Source organism: Pelmatolapia mariae, unplaced genomic scaffold (assembly GCF_036321145.2).
Source record: "Pelmatolapia mariae isolate MD_Pm_ZW unplaced genomic scaffold, Pm_UMD_F_2 NODE_ptg000342l+_length_103917_cov_1, whole genome shotgun sequence".
Taxonomy (NCBI): Eukaryota; Metazoa; Chordata; class Actinopteri; order Cichliformes; family Cichlidae; genus Pelmatolapia; species Pelmatolapia mariae.
In genome coordinates this window covers 27,853-52,844 of record NW_027052031.1, presented here as the reverse complement: position 1 = coordinate 52,844, position 24,992 = coordinate 27,853, and the positions used below count along the sequence as shown (strand labels likewise).

The 24,992-nt window shown below is 41.3% G+C and overlaps 1 protein-coding gene across 1 annotated transcript in view; it reads left to right on the top strand.

The window, feature by feature from the left end:
* LOC134623012 (tRNA dimethylallyltransferase) overlaps positions 1-24,992 on the top strand; it is a 40,486-nt gene that overhangs the window by 7,224 nt on the left and 8,270 nt on the right. The window contains exons 2-8 of the mRNA XM_063468259.1: positions 11,582-11,722; positions 15,521-15,619; positions 16,006-16,163; positions 16,679-16,821; positions 16,947-17,058; positions 20,448-20,560; positions 20,719-20,796. Of these exons, the coding sequence (XP_063324329.1) occupies positions 11,582-11,722; positions 15,521-15,619; positions 16,006-16,163; positions 16,679-16,821; positions 16,947-17,058; positions 20,448-20,560; positions 20,719-20,796 (844 nt within the window). The remainder of the gene's footprint in view (positions 1-11,581; positions 11,723-15,520; positions 15,620-16,005; positions 16,164-16,678; positions 16,822-16,946; positions 17,059-20,447; positions 20,561-20,718; positions 20,797-24,992) is intronic.

Sequence of the window (24,992 nt, the reverse complement as noted above, 5' to 3'; positions counted from 1 at the left end):
AATGAACCCTTAGTGGAAAATTGTGGATGAGCGTGTCTGTAAAGACCCAACAAGGATCCAAACTAAGAAACGTATGAGCCTGTTGTTTTTGCTGACACATGCAGATAGTAGGGAAACAGGCCAAGACAGTTTCAAAAGACTGGTGGCAGGTAGAGCAGTTCGTTGTTGTCATAAGTATTGGTAGTAGTAGTAGAAGAAGACCACCTAAGTACAAACATGCAAAACCAGCAATACAGTTTTGTTAATACTTCAAATTCAAAGTTTGTGCACATGTTGCGATATTTTCTCATGCTTTTGTTTATTTCCCACTTTTTTGTGCCAAGGAGACCAAGAACTCCTCTCAATTGAAAAAAAAACAAAACAAAAGTTATAATGACCGACCTGTTTGAAAGGCTTTCGCCTCTTCGTCACACGCTAGCAGAATGGAACAGATGACGCAACAGTTAAATGCCAAGCCCTGCACACGGGTAAATATGAAGATCAGTCAGCAGCGGTTGCATCCGCTCAGATTAGATCAGATTGGGTTTTTTTTTGTGTGTGTGTGTGTGTGTGTGAACAGATTTTTCTCGCTTACTCACAGTCGCACGTTGGATGGATTTACTAACAACATATTCGTCAACCAGGCACGGCATAAAAGATCACAGCGCTGGACTGTGCGAAAGGCGTGCCTCGCAGGGGTGGGGATGGGGTCGATTTACAACAGGTCGTGCACATGCGCGCCATATATCTCGTGACTCTTCGCTTTATTCGCGTCTGAAAGAAGGTGCCGCTGTGTTTCTCTTAAGGACTGCATGAGCGGCGAATGGGTGGATGATTTGTCAGGCTTACTCATCTGCTGCTGAATGCAAAAAATGGGCCCGAGCAGCGGGAAAGCTGCCTTGTGTCATCGTGGCTCTTATACTCCTATGAAAGTGGAGAGAAGGTGGGGGGGGGTGTCTTTTGTAGTAAAAAACACCAAAGGGCTGATTTGCCTTTTTAAGTTGTAAATTTAGAACGTGATGGTTGTGTCGCTGTGATTTCACTCCTGTGAGGCGGCTTACTCGTTCACAGGCTACGCTTATTACCGGCCAGAGCTTGTTACACACACACACACGCTACACATGCATGCTACACACAGAGGCATGGTGCTTGTCTACACATCAGACACATCCTACACTCTTATATCCCTCTAATTCTTAAGCAGTCATCCCTTCCTCCCCCTCCTTCGCTCTCATTGTGCGTGTCTCTCTCTGTGTGTCTGCCGAGCCTGTGACCTGTCTGGGCTTTGACGGATCGGTGTGCATTGGAACTTAGGCAATGCTTCCTCCCACATCCAGTTTATTATGTACCTTTAGAAGTAATCTAAGCCAGTGTAGCAGAGCTCTAGAAAAACAACACAAAACTGACAAACTCCTATTTTGTGTGTCTCTGTGTGTGTGTAAGTGAATTGCAGTCTGCGGGTGTGGTGATGCGGTCAGGCACAGTCAGGCAGCATGGGAGAGGAGGATAGCAGGATGGAAGAAGAGGAGGAAGAGGAAGAGAGGGGGTGGTGGGGCTACGCCATGAATGATTTATTAGTCTGGCATTACTGGGCCATTCCCCACAGAGAGACAGAGGAGAGGAAGATGGAGGGATAAATTGTTGAAGGATGGTGCCTTGAGGGGAAGGAAGGAAAGAAGGGGTAGAAAGAGAATGGGCAGTATTCATTTGTGAGCGTAACCGAGGAAAGGATTCCTGGAGACAGAGCTTACAGTCTATGTGCCGGAGCATGTGCCGCGGCCTCGAGGAGGCTGAATCGTTCCGTTATCGACAGCTTCCCTCTGACCCCACTGTTGGTTTTTGATCAAAGCTTTCGGTATTTTAGTATTAAATGTTTAGCGCGCTGTCGCTTTGCTGTTTGAACGCTGCAGTGTGATTTAAATCATCATCGCGGGCTCGCTGAAATCGGAGCTCATGAAATACAAACTGCAGCACAAACACAGATTAGATCTGCGTTTGATTTGCAAAAACACTCGTGTGTTACTAAATAACATGTGTTGATCTGACAGTTTCCAATAGTTTTTTTTTTTTTTAGCAACAAATGGTATTGATGTGACGAGTTATCATTTTCTTTTTTTGTAAAATGTCACATTTACAAGCCTCTCACTGGGACTATGAGCATGAACGTGTGTCACTTAAATCTCATTTAGACTTTTGCAAACTTTAATTATAGCCTAAGGATTATGAGATTACACCAATCAGCCACAACATTAAAATCCACGCCTACCTTGCACAGTAGTGCAGGTCCCCTTAATGTGCCTAGAAGAGATCTGGACTCATGGTAGTACCCTGTGGGTTGTGGGGTGGGGTATGTTGGTCATATTCCTCCAGCCGTTCTTGGACATGTTTTTTTGGACTGGACTTTACTTTGTTTTGGAGCCAGGTGCAGAATAAAATACATCTTCCTTTACTTAAAGCTTCTGTTTAATTGAAAACGGGATGAAAATAACAGATTAAAAGTTTAAACTGAGAAATTTGACTGCTGTTTGAAAAATATGCGCTTGCTTTGAATTCAGTGGCAGCAACATAGTTCAGAAAATTTGGAACCGGGCAGCAAATTGTTGCAGAAACAGTGCAATGGTTAAAAACTACTTGTGTCATCTCACAACTAGGACTGGATATGAAAACATACAAATTGCATTATTGGTGTCTTTCAGGCAGTTCGGTAGTTTAGTTGTGTTGCTTTGCGGCATAGACACACACATATGGCGCTGTCGATTAACAGCATTTACCATAAATCCAAAGCACATCCAGACAGGGGATGATGATGATTTGAGGGACGAGCTCTTTGCCCTCTACTGCGTCAGGCTTTTGAATTTTATGGTCTGTTATCTCTGGTATGTCTGGCTTTTAAAGGAATTTTTCACATTCAGACTACATCCGGGAAATTTTAAGCAGCGCGTTGTATGGAACAGCTGTGATTGGCACATCATCAGATAGTAATTTAGGGTGCGCTTGATATGCTTTTGCTTTGTGGAGTATACATTTTCTGTATCTGTGGCTCGCATTCACCAGATAAAAGCCGCGGGTCTCTCAACTTGCGCAGCTCCAGTCATTGTTAATGGGAGATGGACATGCCTTTATAACAGAGACAGCTACAGTATCCTATAAGCAAAAAGTAAGCGTAGCTTTCAGCAACAAATCAGATTGTGGCCACAAGAAGGAAAGGAGAGAGACCGATTTACTTTGGTACATTAACTTATGTCTGTATTTAGCTTCTCCTGATGGAATGCCACAGGTCAAGCCTAACATTAGCTGGCATAATGTTAGCTTATGATCCTCTGCTGTTGTTGTTTATTCAGCGCTTGTCTGTTAGGAGATGGGAGGGTCACATGTTTAATGTGCTGACAATATGTAAGTGCAACATTATCTTCATGTTCGTGCCCATTTGTTAGAGCCTTAACTTCATTTCAGGAGATGAGGTTTGAGATGAGGAGGAAGAGGATGACGTTTTATCCAGATGCTGGTTGTGCTCTCTCAGGTTTTCACTTCTTTGGTGAAAGATGATAAAACATAGCTATGATCTTTCATAAACTGAATGTGAAGCTGCAGATACAAATTTGTACCATGGTGGTACATAGTATGTCATACATAGTATGTCATGCCTTGTGTGACATACTTTGTATGTGGCCACTCTCTACATAAAACACGATTGGTGGAACAGTGATGTCAATCTTGCCCACTGTATTCAATAAGGCAGGCAACATGACGGCTTCCACAAACTGGGGCTCACTCCTGAGTATTTAAATGGATCAATTCTTTATATTTATGAGTAATTACAGAAGCAGGGTTTGATGTCCAGTGCTGCACATTGCTTTTTGATTGCTCTCACTTGCCAGTCAGCAGTCTGGAGTGTTTTCATGTAAGCTTTTAGTGTTGTTTTATGCTTGCCTCAAACTTCAAGTGAGGTGCTTCAAAAAAAAAAAAAAGTGAGCGGAGTCGAGCCATGCCACACAGTGAAAATGAGACTTTTTAACTACCAACATGGGCTTTATCCATCATTTGCTCCTAAATGGACTCATCTAATTTAGATTAATTCCTGCCACAGAAACAAATTCAGTGGATCGGAGTGGTGTGTTCCTGGGAAATTTGGAAAATGTCTATATTTTCATTTTTCCGGCAGCTATCATTACAGAGTGAAATTCTGAGAACACATTATTGAAATGCCAATACTTTAAAGTCATTACATCGGTCCAACAGTAGTTTGAAAGGTCTGTTTCATTTCCCTTGACCCTTTTCTTGCTCTTTGTGAGTCTTATTTTGTGTCTCACCGAGTAATTGTGTGTGTTTCTTTATTCTTTCTTCACCCTTCTCTGTCTTCTTTTTGCCCTCTTTCATTTGCCCGTGCGCCTCCCCTTTGCCTTTATGTGGCAGAGGAACAGCTGTCTCGTGCAGGGCATAAGGTTGGCCAGGCAGTCCGGCTGCAGGCTCCGCAGAGCTCGAACACTGAGCTCATTGTCTCACATACAAGCTCGCACACACACTCCCCTGTCCTACTCACACACAAGCCACATGCTCACATCCATTTAAAAGCGAGGCAGGAAGGAGTAGGCAGCTGAACCCACATTAGCTGGGTTTCCATTGAAGTGCATCAGCGTAAATTATGACATCTGAAATTGGAAAAAGCTGAAAGTGAGGAGTGCAATATGTGAAGCATTTCATCAGCAACTTCTCAGAAAATGCCCTTTACAGTGTGTGCACGTTTGTGTGTGTGTGTGATGCGGGGTGATCTAACACGTTTAGACTGGGACGGTTTTGGAGTAAAAATCACAGAGATCTCTTTATAAGTAGCTGTAAAGTGTGCATGTGGGCGTTTCTATGAAGATGCTGGACTTGAGTATAAAACTGCAAAGAGGATTTTCTGGTGTGGTCTTCAGCTGGTGGGAGATGTGACCAGCATTAGCTGTAGGCAAACAATTTGCTCACCTCGAATCTATATTTTACTTTACCTTTCGTCAGCCTTTTGTCTCTCTAACAGCGGCCTCTCCTTTTCTCTCTCCAAGCCAGCTGATAGAGGAATTTTTTTCTCCCCCATCATTTCAGATGCTTACTTAAAGAAGACGCCCGATTGTGCTAGTCACCCAATCTCAATTTTATTGTGACATCTTCTTCCAGTTTCCTCCAGAAGACGTGTAAACACGATTAGGCGTGTTGATTTTTATCTTTGATTCCTTTATGACTCTGAGCTTGAGCATCGCTCCAATTTGTAGCTCATTTCCACCGCCTCAACTGGAAGTCTTAATTTATTTCTGATTTTATTTCCTCTCATTTGCAGCTCCCCCTCGAATTGTTTTCCCTCTCTTCATATCTTCCATTCAAGCGGTTCTTTTTTCTCGTTTACACTTCTACACGTCTGCCGGCTCTTGCTCTCTGGGTCTCTTTGTCCTCCTTAAAGCAAAATTAGAATAATCAGATTTTTTTGAATGGATGGATGGCAGAAACTCACTTCATATATATGATAGAGAGCCTGTGATGTTAGTGAAAGCAGGGGGGATGCTAAATAGACCATACAGAGCTGTTTCAAAGTTGTATTTGGTTTTTTCACCATGTGACTAACAAAGTTGTGTTAATATGCTAGGTGGGGCGGCTCAAAATGAGACACACAGCCATCCCTGTATGTCTTTCTCTATAATTCTATCTACTATACACACAGAGAAATACCAGCTGTCTCTCTGAGCATCTATCTGTCTTTCTTTCACCATTCATGCTGCCATCCTTCTAACCATCATCCTGTCTCCTCTCGGTACAATCTGTGTGAGTGTGTTTGTCAGAGACAGAGCAGGAGGGCTGCTGGTAGATAATGTGTGCAAATTTGTCAGGGAGCATCCTGTTCTCTGTAACAAGTACACAGCACTGTTCTGTCTCCTCTTCTGCTCGTTCATCTCCTTTCATCTCTCTAAAGCAGTTGTCCTTCCAAAAAAAGAGAAACCCCTTTAAATCTTCATCCTCCTTAATTCGCTCTTCATATCCTTCATCCATCTATCCATCCATCCTTCCATCCGTTCTTGTATCCAACTCTCGCTTGGCTGAGGGTGGTGTCGTGCAGAGAAGCCGTAAATAATTTATCTGCCTTGGTTGTTCTGCCCTGCACTGCTCCCCTCTTTTGGATGAAGAACATTTTGAGAGGTACACGCAATCCACACAGGCTCTGACAGAGGATTTGATCAATAGCCTGCACAGCTCTATTGATTAACACGTGTAGTATATGTCAAGTTATAAACAGTTGTATTTTGTTGCTGACTTTGAATGCTACAGGAATACAAAAAGATGCTTAGTAGCAATGTCAGGCAGGTTTCAAGAGGATGTGGGCAAGGCGTGCACCACAAAATACTTCCTAAAAAGAAAAACAACTTTGAGATATTACAAAACAGCAATCTTTGGTTTGTGCTGACTTAATCATTCTGAGCTTAATCTGACTGGGTGAAAATCACAATATAAGACGAGTAGATTTGGAATATTTTACCCCAAATTAATGCAAAACGATTGGAAGCATCACCGTGCAATAAGCTAGTTATTGAGACACGCTCATGAATACATCTTACAGATGCAGTTAAATGGAAACAAAAACAGCCCCAAAACTCTAAAAATTGCAAAGGTAAGGAAGTTAGAACGTAGTTGTTTCACTTCCTTATTTCTACCTTATTTAATGAGTGTGTCCAGTTACAAGAACTCGAGAACATTTGTAATGTGTAGGGTTTTTTTTTTAACTTGTTTACGCTTTGCCTGATTCTTGCTTGGTTCCCTCTGGTGTGCAAACTGTGGCTTGCCAACACTCAAAATTTGAATTGGGGGTGTTTCTCCCATCTCTTCTTTACTTTTTAAATTTTGGTTTATCGATTGTTATAAATGCAGACACTGATACATCAGAAAACAGCTAATATTGTCTCACCAATAAATTGGAGTGGTTACCAAGTTTTGGACCAACATGTTAGAAAACACTCTCAACTATCAAGTGAAGGAATAGCTTTGGGAAAAATGGTATTCCAACCCCATAGCAGATTTCCAAAGACTTTAAGATGTGGTTGCCTAACACACATTGCAGATGTTCAGATACTCAGAGTTGGCTTTGCCTTTACGTTGCCACACGTTGGTATACCAGTAGTGGTGTATATGTCTGCTGATGATAAACAGTACATATATGGCAAACAAGCTTTCACGTAAGACAGAAGCAGTGGTGGCTAATATCATTCCTCCCACACACTACCACCACTTTATCATATAAATACAGCCCTGAGGCCATGTCTTCTGCACAGCATCTGTGTGTAGTCTACTGTCATCCGTTCAGAGTATGTGATTGTGGCTCAGAAAGTGAATCCCCCTGAAGATGCCAGGAAAACTTTGTGAAACCCTTTCAAGTCAAAAATTACCAGTAGACCTAAATCCTGTCCACATAAAACCAGAAGTCTGAGTTCAAAAAATATATATAAATAAAATCTTGGTGAAACACACTATTATTCAGTATTTCAGCATAGGAAAATGCAGCCTTTAATCAAAGCAGACAGCCAGCTATTAAGACTAAAGCACCCTCCCAAATGGACACACAAGTGTTATTTGTTTAGCATGAATGGACAAATGGATAAAGTCACTCTTTACGTTCACTTGGGAGCAGTTTTTTCCTGCCATGAAAAATGATGAACGTTACAAGACAAAAGATTCGCTGTTGAATGAGTGTCGGACGTTTTATGAGTAGAATGTTTATTCAGCGAATCGGGAGGTGATAGACTGGGTAGTACGAAAAGACGAGACAGCTCAGAAGTATAGGAAATAGGTAACAGATATAATCACTTCAATGGCAAATTATTTGATTGGTCATTTTTTTTTTATAAATCTCATATGTCAGTGTCCTTTATTTGGGTTTGGGTCATTATTTTGTAACATTTTTACATTTTATTTTTCTCCTTTTCTGTCTTATAAGAAAGTCAGAGCTATGGATGAATTTATTTGTATACAAAGACATATAGTATATATAGTTTATCTGATACTTATGGGAAAAGTCAACGTATCTTTCAAGAGTTCATCAATCATCCATACACTAGCCTATGCATTCTTTATTCCTTTTTCTTCTCTTTCCCCTCTGCTTTAGAGGGAATATCTGCCCTGATCACCCCAAGTTTACCTTCCAGTGGCAGTCAAAGAGTACTGTTTGTCCCACCAAGCACTCCTGAATGCAATTTGTGGTCCATCTGCGTTCAGGTTTTTGTTGAGACAGCATACAGAGAGGGGTTTTCACCCTCCACAAACGTGCTCCCGTGTAGTCGTCCAAAATTCCAAAAAATCGTCAAAGATCAAAAATGAAAAGCAAAAACAGTGGCCGCAGTAGACGCTTTATTGTTTTTTAACATTCAGTTTCACTTTAGTTGTTCGTAAGCTAGACCGGTTGTGTCAGATGTTTTTGCCACTGCCCCCATCTGACAACAAATACTCGCTGCAGGTAGATGCCGAATTCCTTCCCCATAATTCTACTCAAGCGTAAAGGAGGTCATGTACGCCCACTGTGAATGACCATCATTGAACAGAGATCATCGAGCACCAGCTATCACCCACCTATAGCGCAGTCTTGAGATTCCTTTCCAGGTGCATGAAGATAATGGTGGGGTGTGTGATGGTGAGGTTGGGCAGCGTTAGCGTTTAACACCTTGGCCCTCAAGACGACCTCCAAGGAGACAACCACACTAGGGGTTAAGTACCTGGGACTTCAGGTTACGTCAGTTGTTTTGGAGCTCAAGAAACTCCTTGGATAATAAGAGGTTAAACATCTTCTCTAACCTGAAGGTTGCTCTCTTTTCAAGGACTCAGACTACCATGACCTAGATGACTGAGAACCTAAACAGACATTAGCTCAATTGGAAACCCATTAAAATGTCATTTTTAACCGTGTCTGGGCTTGCAGCACAGTCAGCCAGGACAGGACAAATTTCCTTCACTTGAAGTAATTCCCCAAGAAAACTTTAAAATGTTAAATACTATTAGACCTGACAACTCTCTAAGGAACAACAAACCAAACTGCATCGTTCAGGAGCTCTAACTCTGCTGAACGATAAATATCATGAGTCACCTTTCTTTCAGGTCATTTTATGACTTGATCCGCTTGTAATCATCTCTTGATCTTTTGTCTTTTTTTTGTGTCTAATTATTACCGAGCTTATTGATACGCTTCAATTTCCCTCCCACTTGTGCAATGGATGAATTCAAGTTTCTTTTTTTCCCTATTCTATGATCCAGAAAATATTAGATATTATGTCATCAAATGACTTCTGTAACTGAACTGTTTGTTTGTACAAACAAATGTGAAGGTGAACATATTCAGTGCAAATTAAAAACATCTCAGTTCATGTAAAAAGTAACTGCAGATGGAGTGCACATGAACACCGAAAGGAAGCGCATCAGCTTTTGATGTGTGTGATCATCTCAGACATTTTAATGCTGGAGAAAACGACTTTGAAGTTTAAAAGGCTGAACACGGCTTCTAACGAGAGAAGCCTAGCAAGAAATGTGCTCTGTATCCCAAGATATCCCTTTCTAAAACTCTCAACTCTGTTCGAGTGTGAAAATCATGACGGACAACTGTGTGACACCCAGCTGTCACATTCCAAGAGGGAGCTCCATCGCTGTGTGATGTAAAGCTGACGGGAGATGCGTGTCATAATTTGCAGGGATGGCCAGAGCAATTTGACATGGAAGACGGACAGCACTCATCCTTCCTTTTCCTTAATAGCCCTGTGACCAGCTTCTGACATTGAAAGACACGCACAGTCTCATACTAGCCCAGATTTCAATCCCCTACCCTATTTGTTTTATAGAAGCTATTTTTACTGTGTTGCCCTGGGTTTTATAATTTCTCAGATTGAGAACATTCAATAAACTTGCGTTCTTACAGAACATTAATATAGCCTGAAATGCTGTTTTCAGCATGCTCTATGTAACTTTGTTTTTACATAACACACCCTTTTATTGTAAATGTCTGAATAGATTGTAAAGTAACTTAAAAAAAAGAAAAAAAGAAAAAGAAACCTTTCCAGACTCTCACAGTGACTTCTGACACCCTGTGGACTAATTTCTGTGGGAGACACTTGGGCTGAATGTGGTATTTTCAGTGCTTTGCCTCATTGCCTTTCTCCTGCTCCTTAAGTCAGCTGTGACCAATGCTAGCAAATGTTAGCTTTGAAATGGAGTCCACTAATTGCCAGCTGGTACCCAATGCAGACCATAACACAAACTCCAAATTAGGAGAAGACACCCCCCCCAAACACTTATGCGTCATGTAGTATTTTGCTAATTATGTTAGCGGACAAGCAGGCTAAAGTTAGCCAGCTAGTTGCTGCATTGGTTATCAAGCAATTTCTTAGCATTAGAAGTTATTACCTAGGGATTTTAAACAGAATACTACTCAGTAATTACGTGAAACTATTTGACCATATTCAAAAATTGTCTTTCACCCCAAGCTACCCTCAAATGTCTTTTTTTTTGTACTAGGTCAGATATAAAATTGGAGTTATATTTATTGCTCAACAAGGATGCTGTCAGCTGGCTAGCTGTAACTTAGCTAGACAGCAAGTATCTGAAATGGAGAACAAAAGTATGTTTTCCATCTAACGAATGTAGAAAAATGTCTTTTTATACAGTCATTGTCTCCAACAATGAAAGTAAACTTGGTCGCAAAGTGGTATACAGCAGCGGTCCCCAACCTTTTTTGCACCACGGACCAGATTATGTCCAACAATATTTTCACAGACCGGCCTTTAAGGTGTCGCGGATAAATACAACAAAATAAAACCAGTACCGGTACCAAAAACAGAAGCTTTATTCATAATGCACGAAAAGACCCAGAGAAACCGAGTTAACGATAAAAACAATAAAAAAAAATAACAATATAAACAGATAAAAACCCTGAAAACCATAAATTTCACACCCGAGCCTCAACTCTCGCAGCCCGGTACCAAACGACTCATGGACCGGTACCGGTCCATGGTCCGGGGGTTGGGGACCACTGGTATACAGTGCTTTGTTTTGGTCGCAGGCAGATTACCCTATTTGATCGTAGTTTCCATGGGGGATTACTTGTCTGCAAACGGAGATTGTTCCATTCAGAGTACAAGGTTGTTCCTTTTGAATGACGTTGGCTGCATTCTCAGTTTCCAGTTTGTGTTGCACTTTTTCAAGCTTTACTGAGGGTAGGTTAGTAGTCAGTGTTTGTGGAGATGTTGGTGTCTTCCATGCAAATTGCAGGTGATCGCAGCAGTCTGATAGTAACCAAAGCTATTGCAAGGAGGTTTTTGGTACAACCCATTTCACTTAAGAACCTCCAGCAACCACTAGCCAACTGGTCAGGGAACACACATTTTTCCCTCAAGACCGGTGGTTGTATGTGCATGAGCAATGTGCACATGACGCTAAACAAGAAACCTCAATAATGCTAATAATGCTGCAATACTAATTACCTTCCAGGAATTTTAACTTCACCCTTTGAATTATCCTGTAATACCTCCTGTAATGGTTTCTATTTATTTTTATTTTATGTGGTCGTTTTTCCTGCCAGTTGATTCCTTTCTTTGTGTCCCTTCAGGTGTACCAGGGCCTGGACATTGTCACTAATAAGGTGACAGCTGAGGAGCGCAACCAATGCACACATCACATGATCGGCTTTGTGGACCCATTAGTGAGCACCTACACGGTGGTAGACTTCAGGAACAAAGCGGTGGCACTGATATCCTTTTTGGAGCCATGTGAAAGCATGGGAGCAGTGTTTTCCATAACACCTCTTACCACATGTTACAACAATGCCCCACCCCAATTATCAAGTAGTAACTGCAGAGAAAGAACTGACTTCACTCTTAGTAATTGATTTTTGTAAGTGTGTACGCATCCTTGTTTTGTCATTGTGTCTTGCTGCAGATGTTGCAGTGAAGATGAAAAGCGAGAGATCTCTAGAGACTGTATTTATAGAGGAGTCTCTGTGGTAAATCTACACACAGTCTGGGCAGTCACGCCCTCCTGCAGACACTGGCCGTCACACAGATGTGGAGAGAGGAGGCGATAACTAGAGAGAGGGTATTAATAGATCAGGATGGGGTGCACACGCACACACAGACACTCGCTTTTCTCTCTCTCTCTCTCACCCTCACCAGCGCAGCGAGGGGATGCGGTAGCTCCAAGAATAGGCTCAGTGCACCGCGAGCCTGCTGGTGGGAAAGAGGGAGAAACGGGAAGAGATGAATACAGATTAGTAGAGCTGGAGGATTTTAACTGAAAATCAGGAAAAAGAGGAAGGAGTGTGCAAGATAGTTAAGACGCCTAATGGGTGTAATGACTCTTCATCAGCCATCAAGCCTTCTCTCTACATGCCATTCACATAAACTCTCTCCTTCTGGACCTCCTCCTCTGTGCCTCTGTTTGCTCTCAGTTTTCCATCCCTCTTTCTGTTTTCTCCTCCCTTAATTTTCCTCGCTGTTTGCCGGCAGTCGCCCTCACTCCTCTGCAAGTGATGAGTGACGATGGCTGATGGGCCTTTATCTTGTTTGGTCGGGTATTTATTTAATCATCCCAGAGTGGAGAAAGTAGGCGACCAGAGGGAGGGAGGAGGGGAGAGAAGGCAAGGTGCAAGATGAGAGAAGATGCGACAGAAAAAGAGGGAGAAGGAATAAGGTGTGGCACACAGGCTCTGTCTGTGTGACCTGCAGGTATTTTTGAAAGGGGACCTGTTATGCTTTTCTGTTTTACAATTACAATTACAAAAGAGGTGGGACGAATTTAAATAAAAACAGAATGCAATGATCCTCTTCGCCTCAGTCCATTTTAAACGAGCTTTGCCCAGAGAAGATGATGATGGTGTTTCAGGATCATGTTAACATGTGGTTTCTTCTTTGCACGATGGAGCTTTAACCTGCAGTTGTGGATAGCACAGTGAGCTGTGTTCACAGTGACAGTGAGTCACTGAGCCTATGCAGTGATTTCCAGGACAGATTCATGCCGATTTTTAACGCAGTATCACCTGAAAGCCTGTAGATCACAGGCATCCAATGTATTTTATTTATTTAGTTTGGCCTTGACCCTTGCTCACAGAGACTTCTCCAGATTCTCATAATGTTTTGATGATTTTATGAATGGTAAATGAGATATACAATGTCACAATTTTACATTGAGGATTATTATTCTGGAATTATTCCACAATTTGTAAATGATCTCGTTACTTCCGCCTCTCTAAAACAGTCGTTTTACACCTAATCATATTACGGACCTGTTGCCAATTAAACTCATACGTTCCAAAATATTCCTCCAGCCTTTTGTTGCCCAAGTTAAAATGGTGGAAATTAAAGGAGACACTATAATTCTGATTAAGCTGAACTAAATTGCTAATATTAAGTTTACAACTCATCACAGCTTCTGACATTTGTTTCAAAGCAGTCTACTTTTTGGTCTTTAAAAAGTTTCAGGTTGCCCAGGTGGAAGAATTTTTATTGCTTATATTTTCTCCACAACACTCCGAAATACATTCAGCAGACCATAAATAGTCTGCCGAATCCTTAAGCCTGGGGTCAGGAGGTGTAATGGGTCATGAGAGGCCTACTGGGGTAAGAAAGACCAGAATCAAAGTTCTGCAACACAGATTTTAAATTCTTTTCTAGACATAACCATAGTTTTTGCTTTTTTTTTTCCTTATTGGAAAGCTCCACGTCTTTAGGCTGAGGACATTTATTCAAATGACACAGTACAAGTAGTTTAAAGCTGACATAACCAAATTTCACACTCCAGATGTCAGGAGAATCGTCCAGGCCTGGAGCGTGCAGGAGAGACGGGAAACATGAGCCCATTTGCTCTCTCTGAATTTACTGGACTATTACCTGCACTGTTCCTGCATGGGGGCAACTGGACATCAAATTGGGCACGACCTTTGTACTCAGGAGCTGACTGATTTAAGAGTATTTTGTGTTGAGCTAAGACACCAGATTGTTTGATTCTCACATAAACCTCCTCTGAGTAATGGCTACAAATGTTCAGAGTCAAAATAGCAACATGGATACAAGTCAGATTTTTATTCAGATTTGTTGTCAATTTTAACCATAAAAATTTGTGCTGTCAATAGATTAAAAAAATTAACTACTTATCGCACAATTTTCTGTAATTAATCGCAATTACTTGATCAATAGCCTGGCTGCAATTACATTTTTTCAACTTTATATTTAAGCTTGTAACTGACGTTTATGCAATATAATGAAGTAAATGCAGAAAAAACAGGATGTGTACTTAAATTCAAAGAGAATTTGAATAGTATTCTTCAATCTTTTAGCACAGGTTCTCTCCTGTGAAATACAACTTTTTAGAAAGTTTAAGTATTCACTAATATATAATATATATTAGTGCTCTCAAACAATTAGAATGTTTAATCAGATTCATCAAAGGGTTACTGTGGATTAATTTTGATTAATCACGATTAAATATCATTCATTTTTAGTCTACATTAATCGCATTTCATTTTGCATGAGCAAACAGACTCGAGAAAAAGGGAAAATATACGCACTTAACATGAATGTTCAAGATGTTCAATAAACATGTTAACAAAAAACTCTGTAAACATTTATCCTCTCTCTCTGTCACTCTTGGGGAGGCACTTCATGTCCTTGAAACGAGGAACCAAATCTATGTAAAGCTCGTGTTCTCAACTACATTAACAGGTCTGCAGTTTGTTGCAATCCACTTGGTAATTGTGTCAGTCAATATGTCCGAGGTAGACTTACTGAGGCCCCGATGCTCCGTGAGTGGTTTGTCGCAAGCTGGGTGACACGTTAGCCAAAGTGCTAGCAGCATCCCCGACTAACGTGTGCTTCGCGTCAATGTGATATTTTAAGCTGGAAGTGCTTCGGTGAAAAGAAAATTCCTTCTTGCACAATGTGCATAATACTTTATGTCGGTCGACTGTTCCGTCTTGTTAGTCTTTTAATACTCAAATTTCCCATCGAGGGGGCCAATCTGCGTTTATCATCTTCCATATTGAGCTGATTGGTTCAGCTGCCCGTCACTACCAGATCAACTGCCCATTTGCACATGTGCGAAGGTAACTCTACTTGAACAAATTTTGAGTCATTCTGCACTCCAGATGCGTTAATTGCGTTAAAAAATTTTTTTTTATCACGTTAATCGTGATGATGCCGTAATCTGTGATAACACCTTAATATTTGGCAGTACAAATAAAAATACAAACGAATTTACGTATCCATCCATTAAGTCCAATAATATTTGAGTGTTTTGAAATACTACTGATGCTGTTAACTTCAACAGTAGCATAAAGGGAAAACCCAGAATTCCTGAAATACTGGATCATAATGTAGTCATCACAGGTCTTAAAGTTTTCCATTAGGAATATGATGTATTCACTCTTTCTACCTCAATTAAACAATAATGATATTTTTAATTGCTTTAGATTGTACATGAATGCACAACAATGTCCTGGAATTGTTAAGCCATGCAAAATACGCTGGGATAAACTTCTTCCTTGACATGTTCCAACATAGATGGCATGCACAAGAGGAACAAACTGCCAATCATTGTTGGAGGAACAAACTATTACATTGAGTCTCTGCTGTGGAAAGTCCTGTTGGACACCGGTGTAAGTGTCATAGATGCTCAACTTGAATACACCGCTCTCTGTCCTTTCTGTCTTTTGTACTGTTAATCTCTTAAATGTATAAATGTCTTATTATCTTTACCCATTTTACTTGTGATAACAACATTAAGCCAGAGTGCTTAAGCTTTCACAGCTTGAAGATAATGTAATATTTTACTTTAGTTTCATTTCTTCATGCTGCATAGTCATTTACTGTTAATAAAACTGCCACGGGTGCTTTTTCTCATCTTAATCTCTGTTTTCATTGCACATTACTTCTGACCCTAGGCACCGCTCTAAACGGACCTTGTAATGTGTTAAAGATTTGGAAGCAGGAGCTTAATGGCAGTGTTCGAGGGCAGCTTTTGCAAATACAACTTGTCTCGCAGCAGGAGAACGAGGAGCCGGGGGACGGAGGGGATGGGTCTCCGAACAGGAAGCTCGAGCTCGAGAAACTGGGAGGAGCTGAGTTGCATAAACGACTGGCTGAGGTGGACCCCGATATGGCTGCCATGTTGCACCCAAATGACAAGCGCAAGATAGCCAGGTGATACAGCTGGTGAAGGGTAATCTGTCAGTTTTAGTGATGTGGATGTAGTTTTGGGGCATGTGTTGTGCTCCTTGATGTGTAGCATGCACTCTGGTCTCAGGTTAAGTTACCCAGTTCTTTAATATGAGCTGGTAAGGATGATCTTTTCCTCTTAACTTCAGCGCACAGCCACAAGTTTGGTTTCGATTTAAATCTCAACAGGTTGAGAGTTTTGGTGTGTTTGTTTTTAAAGCTCACTTTGAAAGTATCTTGGTGAGAAAAGGATTGAGAGATTGTTTGTTCTTCATAATTATTTGTATTTTTTCTTGCTTTATGTCTTCATTTTTCTGAAGGATATGCCCCTGGTGCAGCAATAATGAACATTCTCACCACTTTTAAATTGTACTCTTCATTTGACCGGATTGTTATGTAATTTCAGTTTACCCTCCCAGGCCTTATGAACAAGGAGTTCAATAAAACTTCATAGTACACATGGATTTCAAGTGTTTGATTTGAACTTAAAACTTACACAGGAGTCTGCAAATCCACAACGAGACGGGGATTCCACATAGCCGCTTGCTGGAGGAGCAGAGGGGGCAGGAAGGCGGTGATGGTCTTGGGGGGCCGCTAAGGTACAAAGACCCCTGCATCTTCTGGCTGCATGCTGACATGGAGGGTAAGGAGGGAGATTTGTAGATGTGCTCTTTGTGTGGGGGAATAAAACAAGCTTTGAAATGTGGAATGTGTCTTTATTTTCACGCTACATTTGTCATATCTACTTTTTTTTTCTGTGTCCTTCAGCTCTAGACAAGCGGCTGGATGCTCGTGTAGATGATATGTTGTCTGCAGGAGTGATACAGGAGCTTAGAGACTTCCATATCCGATACAATCGACAGAAAATCCAGGACAACAGGTAAGGAAATAAGATCCTGTTCATCCTGATGGTTTTTTTTTAGGTTATTTGTTTTTTTTGTCATGTCAAAGAACTATGCTAGAACTATTCTAGATAAAGCCCACAGTGTTTAGACTTCTGTTCATGTGGGACTAATATTACTCTAAGATGTCCAGTAATTATTAATAATAAGGGATAAGCCTATTTATATCTGACGCTACTAGGGGAGTCTAGTATTTTGTGCTAATTACTTTAGTGCCTCAAGAATTTTAATTCCATGCTGAAGATAACTCTATAATTGTATTCTTGGATTGTACTAGAACAATTTTGATGATTAACAGCTTAAAATAATCCTTTTTTATGCAGGCTTTGGATTGGTTCCTTTCTCACTTGCCCCCTTTTTCCTCTTTTGTGATTGGCTACCCCTCACAAACAGAAAGTTACAGATTGGTGGGGCTTCTGTTCCCACGGCTAGTGCTACAGATGTCCATAATCCTGAGATGACTATATTAATGATATCCGCTCTCATTGACATCATAATTCAATAACCATCTTCAATAAGTTAAACTCAGCTGGCCCCATATAAAAATATGTTTTCTTGAAATTAGGTTAAAACAACATTCTCTTTGTCAGAAACAATGCCAAGTTAACCTTGAATAAATTAAGGCATGCTGAAGATATTTTCCATCTGATACACAAAAATTCATGTGGACTAGACAGTAAAATTCTGGAGCGATCTGTTAATATTAGCGCAGGTTAGCTAGGTTTCAATGTAAACTAATTTGATGCTAACTTTAGCTGAGGCTTGTTGGGAGGTAGAAAACAAAATATGTTACCATATTTGGACAAGACGGTAAAATGGTAGAGCATGGGAGTCAACACTACAAGGGGTTGCTAGTTTACAGTATACTGTAAGTTAAAAGTTAGCTTACAGCTAGCACTGTTAAATCAATTAAGATGTTAATTTTGGCTAGGAGGGAAAAAAGGGAAATAAAATATGAAACTGAAAATTAAGAGTTGTCATTTTTTTAAGCCTTTCATGGTTTTCACCATTTTGTTTAGACCAGTACAGCTTGTGCATTATCAGCTAAGAGTAGTATTAGCTAGGTAGCTCACGGCTAGCTACGGGCTAGCCCCAGGCTATAAGTCAGAGCTAATAGAAAATTAGCATACTAAAGTTGGCCAAGTTATAAAAACATCAAATTTTAAGAACAGCAGTTTTTGACATTTGGCTTTATTTTGTTCTTTGGGGTTGTGCTTCTGTTTTTTGGGTTGTTGTTTTTTTTTTTTTTTTGCCTTTTAGTGTTCACAGGTAAAATCACTAACCTTGCTTAATTGACAAGACAGATTCTTCAGGGTTTATTTTTACGTTCAGAAACACTTTGTTTGGCAGCAACTATTCCCCTCTATCTCTACCAGGACATTTTTAGATTTAGCTCTAGCAGCTACCTACTCACCATATGCTGCAATACACAAGATAACCTGCATTTTATTTATTGTATTCAGTTTCCATATGGTATTCAGATTTTTTATATATTGTTTCCAAGTAGGCAGGTAAAAAACGATTCATACTATTCTGAGATTTAACATTCGTTGTCTTTATTTTGTATCTACATCACTACATTACATTTTTGTTAACTTTGTCTTTTTATGTCCTGTGTATGACATGAAATATGAAGACCAAAAAGAAAGAGAGATGTGAACACTGCTGTGTGTCTCTGTTGGTAGTCGATATTGATAGTGTATGATGGGGTGTGGCTGCAGGGAGTTGATGCACTGGTGGAACGTTGCCCAGGAACCTTCCGGTTCCCCTCCCTTTCGTTTATTTCATCACCCTATCTCACCTCCCTCGTCCTCCTCCCTGTCCCTCCATCTCTGCCACTATTGCCCTCTCAGCAATCTGATCATCCATGCACTTTACTCCCCCCCCCTCTCTCTGTCTGTCTGTCTTTCTCTGCTTTGCCCTCATGTCTCCATCCCCAGCTGGCTGCTGTGGCCAGACATCAAGGTCAGATCTCCACCCCCTTCCCTGCCTCCCTCTCTTCCTCTGTCTTTCTTTTCCTCCCTCCATTGACTCTACATTTCCTGTGCTCAGACGCTATTCTCAAATTTCTGTCTCTGCCCGTCTAGCCAGATTTATTTTTGTTATTTCCTCTCGTTGTTTCTCTTACAAGCCTAGAAATTAGGGACCTGAAATAATCCTTTTTATTCTAATATTTGCTGTGCAGTGTATTTGAGAAAGAGAATTAGATAAAAGCAATTGTGTTTGTGTGTGTGTGCGTTTTATTATAACGATATCTTATTTGCATTTCAATGTAGAAATCTGACCTGCAAAATAACAAGTAAAAAGGACACAAAGTGCAAAATGTTATTATTCAGTTATTAGCTCTGATGTCTTATCTGACCTAATGTGATACAAATATGGGAGGATACTCAGTTAAGCACTTCTTACATCTTCAGACATCAGCTAGTGAAGGTGAAAATACATTTGTTTCATACTTGGTAACTCCGTCATCACTTCGTATCAAGAATTTATCCTGCAGTGAAGCATAAAGCTCCACTAGTGATATTGTTTGCACCTCTTGATCATGTATTGAAGCTGGAGGGATGTCTCAGGGAATGTTTTCTATTTTCTATAGGATTTCTGATTATCACAAAAACAAGGTCATAAAAGTTTGACACGTCACTGTTTTGTTCAGATAGCAGGCACAAATTCATCCCCTCACACATTAGTAGCACTTGGCGATGGTGGGAATGAAGAACGCCCTTTTAACAAGAATCGGGCTCAAAGAGGAACGATTTCTAATGCTGACTGCAGTCACAAGAAGTTAGATTGTAGCGTTTGTTTACAAACAAGCAGCCTGAAGACAACAACCTGTGGAAGGCGGCCTATTTTGTACTGCTATACAAAAGCTAAAGTATTTCCGGTCAGTTTCAGGCTGCCTTGTCTAAATAAAGGAAAACTGGAAAATAATCAGATGAGAATTTGTGAGTATTTTACACAACGCAGATATTATCACAGCAGTTATTCTGCTATTGCTAGCACCTGGAAAAGCCTGATTTATCCTTGAACTGCCTGCAGTGCTCAAATTGGGGTGATGTGCTCTGACATTTACTAAAATGCTCCGTCTGACAAGTTCACCAGAGGGATTCTGCCCCAGCCTTGTGTCAGCCATGGTCACCATACTGGATTTTTAGTAGCCGTGGGTCCCTCCGTCTGCTCGTGTCATTCTGTCACTTTCTCTCTTGAAGGGCTTCACATCTGCTCGCTAAGAGTTTAGGAAGGGACAGAGAGATGGAGGAGGAAAGGATGAAATGAGTCACCAGCTAGTGTATAAATGTCAAGTTGAAGGCGGAAAGGTTTTATGTTGATGGATAATGTTTCCTCCTCTCCTCTCCTCTCCTCTCAGTCAAGACTATCAACATGGGATTTTCCAGTCGATCGGTTTTAAGGAGTTTCACGACTACCTGACTGCTCCGGAAAGCAGCACCCAGCAGGAGAAAGACTCGCTACGAGACAAAGGTTAGAGAAACACCTGATCAAAGTCACTCAGATGGAGTTGGATGCACTGGCTGGTGGACTGCTGATCAACCACAACAATCAGGGTTTTTTGTTTTTTTTTTAGTCCTCCCTTCATTTTGTGCTTCATCTAACGACCAGTTTGTTTTTCACTCACTCAGGTATAGAAGCTTTGAAGATTGCTACAAGGCGTTACGCCCGCAAACAGAATAAATGGGTCCGCAACCGCTTCCTCAGACGTGAGTACCATTCACCCATGCAGTGAGTGTGTGAGTCGGGTGTGGGGGGTGTATTGGTGCTGCAGACAGATCCTTAGCAATCAGCACTCTGTAACAAGATGAGGTTCGTGCACTCTATTAGAGACACAGTAAGCCTCTCAGCCCACCGTACTGTGTTCCTGGGTACAGAGATGGTGTGTGCGCGCGCCACCTTTTTAAAGCTTTTGTTTCAGTTATTGTTATTGGCCCTTCCAGGCAAACAGAGACATGTTTGCGACCTGTTTTAAAGTCTTTCGGCTCCTCGTCATACAGTTTTTGAACGTTTAGTAAGCTGAAAATTTATGGGACACAGCAGAGAAACTTCAGTAAATGTTAATTAATTCCACCTCAATTGCCGTTGTTGCCTGATTGGGATATTCGACTGATATGCTGGTATATTCATAACAATTTTAATGGAAAAAGGCAAAATTAATGTTAATGCTCATCCCAGTCTTCCCTCCCCAAGGAGCTGTTTTGTGGTTTCTTTCAAACAGCTGTAGAAAGGCTGACACCACTCTGACGTCTTTCACAAATAAATCACATGTAAGCATAACTAATCAACTCACTGTGTTCTGTTTTAAAAAACAAAAGCCTCGATGGAAACCATAAACTGTGGTTTCAGTTTCCTTATTTGGTGAAAATCTAAATCCAAGTTTTATTTTTGCAAAATGATTTTACGGTTTGAAAACATCCCATGTAGCTCAGCAGGGAAAACCACCGCATTCATTTAATCACTGGTACAAAGTTAGATTTGATTTTATGCAGCATGTGCGCACTACTGTGACGTAGTACATTGGATAATGTTTCAAGATCCATCCCCAGCACACACCTGCAGCTAAGACCTGTGAAAGCTTCAACCCCCCCGTGCTTCCAAATGCATAGAAATGAACTCCAGTGTTTGGTTACCTGCTAGAGCAGCTGCCACTGCAGAACGGACAAGACTGCCCACCGCAGCCAAAATCAACCTGCGATTTGAAAGTGGTGATTTGCCACCGTGAGTCAGTTTAAAGTGTAGAGAGTGCGTAAGAGCAGAGTGTGTAGTGCGTTTCTCTTCCCTTGAAAAGGAAACCTGGTCCCACCGGCAGCATGCCCTGCAGTAACCCTGCCTCCTAATCCTGTTAGGCCCAAGTGGCTTAAGGCCACGCCAGGCCCTAAACCTCAATACCCCTCTTTCTGAGCGCCTGCCTACCCGCTGCACACGCCATATGGACTACATCACATGTGTGCGCGCGTCTGTCTGTGTTGCTGCTATAATCATAGAAACATGCAGTAATCTGTCTAAGATTGTCTACTTGTGTGCACGCGTGTGCTTTTAAGTGTGTCCTGCCTTTAGACAATCCATATAACACTGCCCCCCCTTACACACACACACACACACACACACACACACACACACACACACACAGAAGACCCTGCTTAGACTGTGCTCTGTCTGCTGCATCAGGCCTGAAAGTGCAGGTGGCAGCAGATGAGATTAGCTCTCCTCAAAGACCTCAACCTCCCATCCAATGAAGTCTCAGAGGAAATACTTAATGTGGCGTTCTGTTTTGTTAGATTTGTGGATGTTATGATCAGAACTTTGTTAGTATTTTTTTTTTAAATTTATGGACCATGGTCGTTTTTACTCACCAGATTAGAGAAATATAAACCAGAGCGAGAACGGCGTCAATCAGGCAAACATCTCTTTGAGTCAGACCAAGAGTAGCTATAAAAAGTAGTCCCTTGGAAATATGTGCAGCAGTAGTCTACTGTAGCAGCTCCAGGGATTTACTGAGACCTGCATTTTTGCTTGCTTTATTTATTTATTGTTTTTGTTTCAAAGAGTTGAGTGTACAGGTTACAGCAGATAGCAAGAACTTTCTAAAGTTTTTAAAGTATAAAGATATTGGTCTCAATTTTAAGAGTGACTAGACAAACAGATATACTAAGAAAGTATCTTTGTTATGAGGATAAACCATCCCTGGCGTCCTGTTTCTTCTGGTAATAGCCACACAAACACATTTACCAGGAAGTCCGTTTGAAGAAACACATCAGTCATTTGAAGGATTTTTGCTGCGAATACCAAAACACTGCACAGTTAAGTTATCACAAGGAAGAATTTGAAGGACAGCTTTTTTTGACAGGCACCAGATAAATGGCTTGAAGAAGGCCTTCATGTTACTAGATAAGAATGTACAAGCTCATATTTAATTACCCAATGCACCAGCCTTGTAGGGTGGCTTTGCTGCAAAAGCTGAGTCACGAGGAACTGTGTTGCCGGATGACCTTGTCTGTTTGTGTGGTTCTGGAAACATGTTGTTCTTGCTGTTGACTCCATTGACGTTGTTTTTGTCAGTGTCTGTGCAGAGATGGTGGGTAAAGTGTTTCATGGTTACAGATCAGGACAGAATTATTAGCTTTAATAACGTGTCTTGTTAAACCCAGACCTATTTAAACAGAGCAAGACATTTTTAGAAAAACTTTTCCAATATCCAATCCCAGCCCAATCTTTCATGAAGACCAGATTTTATGGTCTTCTGGCATGGACCTTGGTCATCAGTTCATCCCAGATTCTTAATGGGATTCACGTAAGGGCTTTGTGCGGGTCAATCTGTTTGCTGTGGTCTTCTAGAAGTAGTTCTTCACCAGGAGCGTGAAGTGTCGGAAGACAAAGTGACGACCCAGATCCAATTTTGTTCCTGACTGCTTGAGGTTTTCTTTCAGAATCTTCATATATCCTTCTTCCTTCATGATTCCTTCCACTTTGGCGAGATTTACAGTTCCAGATGCACTGAAGCGTCCCCACTGCATAATACTCCCACCACCGTGTTTCACTAAGGGGGACGGTGTTCTTCAGGTTGAATGCCTTCTTTCTCTAAACATAAGCAGCGTCTCTGTGGCCAGAGAGTTCTAGTTTCGTCTCATCTGACCAAAGGATGTGCATCACTTCTTCTTTTTCTAAAGTCCAAAAATGCCAAAAAGTCTATTTTTGGCACGATGCTTTCTCAAGTGACAGTTCAAAGACATGCTGAAGTTTTTAGACTGTTTAAATTGTAAAATAACTCTTAGTTTTAACTTGATTTTACACACTTAGAGCATTACAAAGTTAAAGTGCATCAGCTTTTGTTTATAGCTGGAGTTTTTGTATCATTGGGATCCAGTCAATTCTCAGTGTCAGTAACTAGCAGAATACTGTTGGCTGTAGGGCAGCGGGGCGTTTATTGCAAAATCTGACCCAGTTTACTTTGAAAATAAATCAATCTACAGGCTGTTGGAGCCAACCAGGAGAGTTGGGGAAGGTCTGAGTTAGTCACATCTGCTCAGATAGTAAAAACACACATGTTAGATTCATTAAAGATTTGCCCAAGGACAGCCCTGTAATGCCTACCCCTGGTTGAGGGATGCCCTTAACCAAGGTTTTGCTCTCATCCACCTTTCTGTTCTGCATCATCTCCGTTGACCTCTCTGTCTTGCTCTGACTGCTGACCTCCTTTTCTCTTTCACCCGAGTCCCACACATGCCCGCACAGATGCCGGCAGGCCTCAGCTGAGCAGGCTAATCTCTTGAAGCGTTACAGAGCTGCTGGGAATGTGCCCCGACCACACAAACGCGGGCAACAGGGTCGCCGGGGTCCACGCAGACCAACCCAGGCATGCAGAAACTAGTGGGTCAAAGGGAAAGACAAATTGAAAACGACAGAGCCTCAGTCAGGCTAACAATGAAGTAGATTAAAGAAGCTAGAACATAATCTGAATGCTGACTTTATATGTAGATATACAGACAGAGAGGCTGAATCACAAGCCTCGAAGGCACAAGTTTAACCCAGTTTTACGGTTCACGTTTAGTAGCAAATGTCAGAGCGAGAGTTGGTGGGCGTTCAGTGCTTTAAATACTTCTCAGCAGGATACGTGGTTGTTGATGGACTCAGCTCTGGTTGCTGTGAGGATTTAAGCACCAGGTCAGCCAGCTTAGAAGAAATCAAGCTTAATTTGACTTGCCTTTATTTGGGGCTGTGTGTGGGTGTACACCTATAGTGTGTGCGTGGCGAGGGGGGTGGACTTAATTAGTCGATTTAATTACCCTTAAACTACATAGTAATCTGAGGTTATATTCATTTTATCTGGTGCTGAATCTAATGCAGATGAGGCAGCTCCCTCTGTTTAGTAAAACTCCCATAAGGCAGGCATACAAGTGCAAAC